The 6,939-nt window shown below is 40.4% G+C and overlaps 1 protein-coding gene across 2 annotated transcripts; it reads right to left on the reverse strand.

The window, feature by feature from the left end:
• Nucleotides 1–870: 870 nt before the first annotated feature.
• LOC148018616 (pentatricopeptide repeat-containing protein At5g27110-like) lies at nt 871–5,973 on the reverse strand. Of its 2 annotated transcripts, none has more exons than XM_087661966.1 (2): nt 5,061–5,973; nt 871–4,949 (listed from the first exon to the last, which is right to left on the reverse strand). In XM_087661966.1, exon 2 carries the CDS (start codon nt 4,263–4,265, stop codon nt 2,607–2,609), a length of 1,659 nt encoding a protein of 552 aa, XP_087518092.1. In that variant the 5' UTR covers nt 4,266–4,949; nt 5,061–5,973; the 3' UTR covers nt 871–2,606. The 2 variants fall into 2 exon arrangements, 1 of the variants encoding a protein (XP_087518092.1); XR_015687737.1 differs by having other exon boundaries at nt 878–1,078; nt 1,250–5,973.
• Nucleotides 5,974–6,939: the final 966 nt, after the last annotated feature.

The following is a 6,939-nucleotide window of genomic DNA, read 5'->3' on the forward strand; positions in this document are numbered from 1 at the left end:
CAATGAAAAAGATAAAGGTCAAACTATCATTATGAAAGCAAATGAATCCACTAAGAGATTTCTACCTAAGATGATCAATTGGTTTGAAATTTTGTTACCCCAAGAATGATATTTGAATATGAGCTCTCTCTAGAAGAAAGATCTTGTATCCCCAAAACCTTTGACAATGCATAATATAAAGGGAAAATCTATTGTCGTCCCAACAAAGCCCAATCTTGCTCTTTTCCTTCTAGAGAAGCCCAGGCAAATTCACTGAAATGAATTGACAAATCTATTAACAAATACACTTGATTCGGAGACTATGAGGAGGATAAGAGATGCTTTTCTCACAATCTAGGATTTTGTCACTTTCACTGTCAGCCACACATGGCTTGGCATTATAGGCCTCCTGATTAGATATTCATCCAAGCATTGTAATAGACTTTCCTTTGTTGCGTACTGCTTTTGAAAGTCCCTTGCAAGGTCCTTTTTTTTTCCTTTACCTTGGGATGCTTGTCTTGAGGGGATTTATTAATAGCAAGATTCTTTTCTCGGGGGAAAAAGCAAGCAATGGTCTTGATTTTTGCTCTTATAGACTTTATGGAAATCGCCAGTTTGACACACAACTTGAGCATGATCTAACAACTCAGAGTGAGTTCCATTTGGCAACAAAAATAGACGCTCCAACAACACTTACAAGAGTATGATGATGTGCTTGAAACAACACAAGAAATTATCACAACCTACCTCATGGCATAGACAAGATCAAGTATCAATTGACCAAGATTATTTCTCTAGATAGCAGTCGCAATTTGTATGGGATTATTTAGATTTAAAAGGATTGGACCTAGGTTACATATTTGCATGGAACTATTCTAAAAAATGAAAGCATTGAACCCTAGTTCTATCAACACTAGATTCTGCTCAAACCAAATATTGCTCCAATTTGCATGCAGTGCTATTGCATAAATCCGCACATGGCCAAATTGGTTGAGGAGTTGCACCAACTTCTCTGAGTTTGATTTATTGCTCCAATAGACTGAGTAGAATGGATATCCCCAATAATCATTGTCTCCAAGGAAAACACGAATTTACGAATCTGTGTGAATTACAAGAAATTCAATGCTACCACTATCCCAAACCCATTTCCCATTCCATACCTTGACAGCATGTTAAATAAGCTAGTTGGCCACAAAATGTATTCTTTTCTAGATGACTTCAATAGATACAATCAGGTCTAACTTGCTCCTAAAGATCAACCCAAGAGTACCTTCATTACAGCATGGGGAGTATTTGTCTGTATTGTGATGTGGTTCGGCTTGAAGAATGCTCCAACCTCTTTCCAACGGGTAATGGTAGAAAGGGGGGCAGTTTTCTGTGCCAAAGCCCAATTTTTAAGAGCCAAAGACAAGAAGCTTGACCATTCAGGAATGATGTTGAAAGCACATGCATATTAAAAATGAAAAATGAAGAGAATAAAGCAATTTGTTTGCCTAATCCACATCTTTAGAGACTAGTTTCAGCAAAGTTGTTATACAAAAGTTTCAGGATCAGAGCGAGAATTTTGCTGTCTGTATTCTGCAAAATAAAGAGCAGACCATAAGCCTGCCAGAAATTAGCTGACAAGCACATTTAAAAGAGAGTCACATTAAATGTCAAGAGAATTGCAGATGCTAAAACTAGCACTTAGAAGTGTTCATGCAAAGGAATGATTATGTCAAGTTCCATTTTCAGTATTTGTATCAACCTGCTGCTCCAGCTCTAGCTTCCTCTCTCTCCCTTCCCAGTCCTTAAATTCTCCTATTAAGTAGCACCACTTAGAACTGTACATGCAAAGAACCGTTATATCAAGCTCCATTTTCAGTATCATTGTATCGAACTAGTGCTCCAGCTCTAGTTCCCTGGTCTCCCTTCCCAGCCCCAAAATTCTCCTATTTCTAAACTAGCAGTTAGAACTGTACATGCAAAGGAACCATTATGTCAACCTCCATTTTGGTATCATTGTAATGAACTCCTGATCCAGCTCTAGCTCCCTCTCTGTTTCCCTTCCGAGTCCCAAAATTCTTCTATTTCTAAAGTGGCACTTAGAACTGTACATGCAAAGGGACCGCTATGTGAAGCTCCGTTTTTTTATTGTTGTATTGAAGTGCCCCTCTGGCTCTAGCTCCCTCTACATCTCCCTTCCCAGTCCCAAATTCTCTTATTTCTACAACATAACCCCAAAGCTTTCCACATATCTTTAGATGCATCACAGAGTATGTTATTGACAAAAACATCCATGCAGACAACAGAACAACATAAGACCTTCATGTCTAAAGTTCTCTTACTAAGACAAACTCTTATGACAAGACCCATTTTCGATATTTACGGTACCAACTCCTGCTCCAGCTCTAGCTCCCTGTCCATTTGGAGAGTCTCTTTCTCATTTGCATGCAGGCTGCCAAGCTATAGATCTAAACTTGTTAGGTTGACATGGTATTGACTTTTCTTGACATGTTTCATGGATCACGTATCTCTCCTTAACATGCAAGATACAGAAAAGTTGGCCTACCTGCGATGAGCTTTCTCTTCACATAAGAACTGAAGCTTATGAAGATGAACCATTATGCCAACTTCCAAGCCCTGTTTTAAGTACTGCATATGTCTGCCATCAATGAGTCGGCAGAAGGATCTTCCTGATTTGTCAACACAAGTTGCTGGAAACATCTCAGTCCCAGTTCAACTTCTCCATGCATTTTACATGCACTAAGTAAAGATTTCAGATTTTCTTTTGATGGAAGGCACTGCATAGCTTGAGCAAATCTTTCTGCCTCATAAACATGCCCTGAACGTGCAAAAAGATCCACCATGCAAGCATAAATATCAGATGTTGGTTCAATTTGATATTTTTCCTTCATCAACCCAAAATACTCTTGGCCCCTTACCACCATGTTGGCATGGCTGCAAGCAGCAAGAAGACATGTGAATGTGACAGCATTAGGTTTTACACCTTGCTGTTGCATGTCTTCAAAACACTGGATTGACATGTTGACCTCATGATTTTCACCATATCCCTTAATCATTGCAGTCCATGATACAACATCTCGGACAGGCAGGTTGTTGAAAACCTCTCGTCCCTCTTGAAGCAAGCCACATTTAACATACATATCAACCAACATGTTGCCTACATTATGAAAGTTATCTAGACTCCTCCTAACTATTTCAGTATGCATTTTCCGACCAGTTTCTAAGGCTCCCATGCTGCCACATGCTTTCAAGCTGCATACAAATGCAGTATCATCTGGAGGTACACCCTGTAACTGCATCTGTTCCAGGCACTTGAGAACGACTTCATCACACTCATGATCAGCATAACCTGTGATTAGTATGTTCCAAGAAATCCTATCTCGTGTACGAAGCTTGTCAAAGACTTTCTGTGCCTCTACAAGTAGACTGAATTTGCAATACATATCTAGCAGAGTGTTGGCAACAAAAGGATCTCTTTCCAATGCCTTTCCAATGATTTCAGCATGTAATATTTGCCCTTTTTCCAAGTCTTTCTGACTCCGACAAGCTTTCAATAGTGCAACATATGTGAAACTGTTTTTGTCACCCCTTTCTATGGCCCCAGTATTACCACAAGCCTTCAAACTCCAAGCAAGTGAAGCATCATTGGGATCTAGCTGCATCAGTTCAGAACACCTCAGTGCCTCCTCTATGTAGCCATGCTTGGCATAACCTGAAATTAAAACATTCCAAGACACTCCGTCATGAACAGGAAGTTTGTCAAAGACTTGATGTGCCTCTACAAGTGAGTCACATTTGCAATACATATCGACCAAGGTATTCCCAATGACAATATCTCTGTCAAAACCCTCTTTGATGATGTCCATATGTAGTTCCCAGCCTCGTTCAATGTTTTTAAGTCTTGCACAAGCTCTCAGAAGTACCACAAATGTAAGGCTCATAGGCTTTATTTTGTTATCTCGCATTTTGTGGTACAAGTTGAAGGCATGTTGAAATTCACCACTATCAACATAAGCAGCAATTAATGAACTCCAGGAATATTCATTTGGGCAAGCAAGCTTGTTAAAGGCTTGTTGGGCATCAGACAAGCTTCCACAGTCTACCAGCATGGGAACCAAATAATTGCCAAGAATATGATGGGAATCTAACTTGTGCCTTCCCATGTATCCATGCAAATGCTTGGCAAAAAGCAGATTTTTCTTCTTCCTGCACTTCTGCAGTAGGCCAATGAGATTCTCAAAAGCAGCTGACTCAGCCATGAACTCTTGACAGTTCAGCATTTAAACCAGATCCGGCATCATCTAATCTCAAAAGTTTGTGTCATGAGAAAGATTATCATTGAAGAGATCAGCCCATAGATGCCATGTAGTTTCAGCAAAAATTATACTGATGACGAGCCACGAACATTTCTAAGTCTCCGAAGTTCACGCATATGCTTTCACACTGTGAGTTCTTGTATATTCAGCATGCTATGCTAAATCACAGCTTCACTACTATGTGAATTTTCAGCAAAACCCATCTTGAGGCAAGCCCCAAAGCCTCCTCAAGAGAGCTAAATTCGGGAAAAGAACATCATCCATAAGCTCACCTTTACAGAAAATCAGCCCACAGAAGCACAAGATATTTGGGCCTTCCTCCAAAGAACAGTCCACCATTATTCTCCACAAAATTCACACTACCATTAGTCAGAAGACCATCATAACCAGCAAAAGACCAGTAGTATTCAGCAAAAGAACATGCCCCCTAGTAATATAGTCCATGCAATCCTTCTTTTTCACTTCGATCATCAGCTCTCAAAAACTTGGCATATCACAAAGAAGAAGAGTCCCCCAAAGTCATTATAAGCTCAGCCCCTGAGGACTTGAAACTTAGCATATCACAAAGAAGAAAAGTCCACCGAAGTCATTGTAATCTCAGCCCTTGAGTATCAACATGATCTGAGACTTTCATGATTAACCCTCTCCCTGAAGAACCCCACACAAAGCCACAGAAACAGGTAGATTTCAGCATATCTCCAAAAGTATCCTGTAAAGCACTAAAAGCAACCTTCAAGTACTTGAAATCAGTGAACAAACCTCCACCAGTCCATGGTGCTCTCACAACTGAAGAAAATGCTGCTATAGTCAGTCCCAGACGAACACCTGGCAACTATCTTTCTATCCCATTAAAATCCTCCAAGAGTTGATGTCAAATTGCTCATTGATATGCTGCATTAACCAAATAGAAAACAAGCTGCACATCACTCCAAAACAGGCTTCTGATGAAACTGTGCCAAAAGTGGTCATTCCATTCTATTGCCCAAGTCTCGGACCTTACGGAGGGTAGGTCCTTAACCCTTCCATCCGTCATATGGAGCACAGGAACATCTTATTGCCTAAGTTTCGGACCTTGCACCAGGTAGGTCCTTAACCCTTCCGCCCTTCACAAGGACCACAGAATGTTCCTGCAGATTATGGGCAATTCCTGGTATATAAGCCATTACCTCAAACTTAGAGGTTAACAGAACTCCCATGACTTTATCACCGTAGGTAGCAAGATTTGTGCTGCCGTCTGAGTGACACCAGGCACCTTCAGCTGCATATCTTTTCAGCACCATCAGCTCCAGTTATGGATGCAGGAGAAGGGGAGAACCACATGAAAAAGATGTCAAAATTTTATTGCAGTCCACTGTATTAATGGCGAGATGGCACCAATCACACTCATTGAAAGAATTTTCCATTGTTGCGTACTCTGCCAGTATGATGATCAGATATGCCGAGCTGCTCTCGACTCAGAAGCCCCAAATCCTACAGCGTTTCAGAAGAAAGCAATAGAATTGAACCTGCATGATCACCACTTCTGATTGATCAGACCCAAGTTGGCATCGGAACATATAATGAGGGAGACTTTCACCTTTTGTACGCATGGAGTAGAAATATAGATCGCCTGCCCATAAATAAATGTAGAGCAGACATCCTTTTGGTTGGCTCGAGACATCCATGGCCAGAGTTCAAATCCTGCCTGACCCTTCCTTGGATGATTCCACAAATTCACTCTTTCAAAGTTCACACTTTAAATAGTTGTTAGAAAAGGCAATGGCTTTGACTTAGGCTGCTTCAAACACTTCTCAAACATATTCTCAACATCATCTTGGCAAAACCTTGAAGCCCCCAGAAGCTTTAGAACCATGCCCCACGCAAGTAAAATTCACTTCCGTGAGTTAGGTAAGTGAACATTCGGAAATTTTGACCAATTCCTGTTGACCGTACCTTTGTAATTTTTGGGGTAGACTAGTTTGTAATTTTTGGGGTAAACTAGAGTTCACAGAATACCTCTAAATAGGGAGGTACGTGGACGATTGATAGTTGTAAATGTGAGGTGGCAGATGTTCATTCGCCTACCTTTTTCTCTCTCCTCGTGATGGCCTATACTGAGCATATTGTTGTAGAGAAATGGATGCAATATCTACCCTTAGTAAAATTTGCCTATAACACCTCTTATCAGCAAAGCAATAAAATCACTCCATTTCAAGCTTTGTATGGGCAAGATTGCCTCACTCCGTTCAACTTCTCTAACCCCACTCTAAAGGTGGAAGCTTCGAAGAAGGTGTTAGAGGAGGTTGAGCCAATTTCTTAAGACTTTGTTATTTAGTGGCCAATTTTTGAGTTTTCTCTCTCCATTGGTTCTAAAGAAGGCTTGGGAAGTGTGTTTATTCTTTGGTGGTTTGCTAATTAGCATATTAGTTTTTTGAGCTCTCTTTGTCAATTTCATTGGTTGTTGCTGAGGCTACAATTACTTGTGCAATGGTGTGTTGAATGATTAGGGTAAGTCCAGCTCATAATGCATAATGATTTCTTTGTCTTGGAGGTGCATGGAAATTTAATGTCCTAGATCAATCCAAAATTAAATGCACTAAGACTTAGGATTGATATGGTGCATTGAATCTCCAAAATTGAGTGTGCGTGAAAATTCTAT

This window comes from Lygodium microphyllum, chromosome 21 (genome assembly GCF_053477565.2).
Source record: "Lygodium microphyllum isolate KBCC chromosome 21, Lygodium_microphyllum_v1.1.10, whole genome shotgun sequence".
NCBI lineage: Eukaryota > Viridiplantae > Streptophyta > Polypodiopsida > Schizaeales > Lygodiaceae > Lygodium > Lygodium microphyllum.

Excerpts from the sequence above, each read along its gene's own strand:
- LOC148018616 (XM_087661966.1), bottom strand. The coding sequence starts at position 4,265 with ATGCTGAACTGTCAAGAGTTCATGGCTGAGTCAGCTGCTTTTGAGAAT.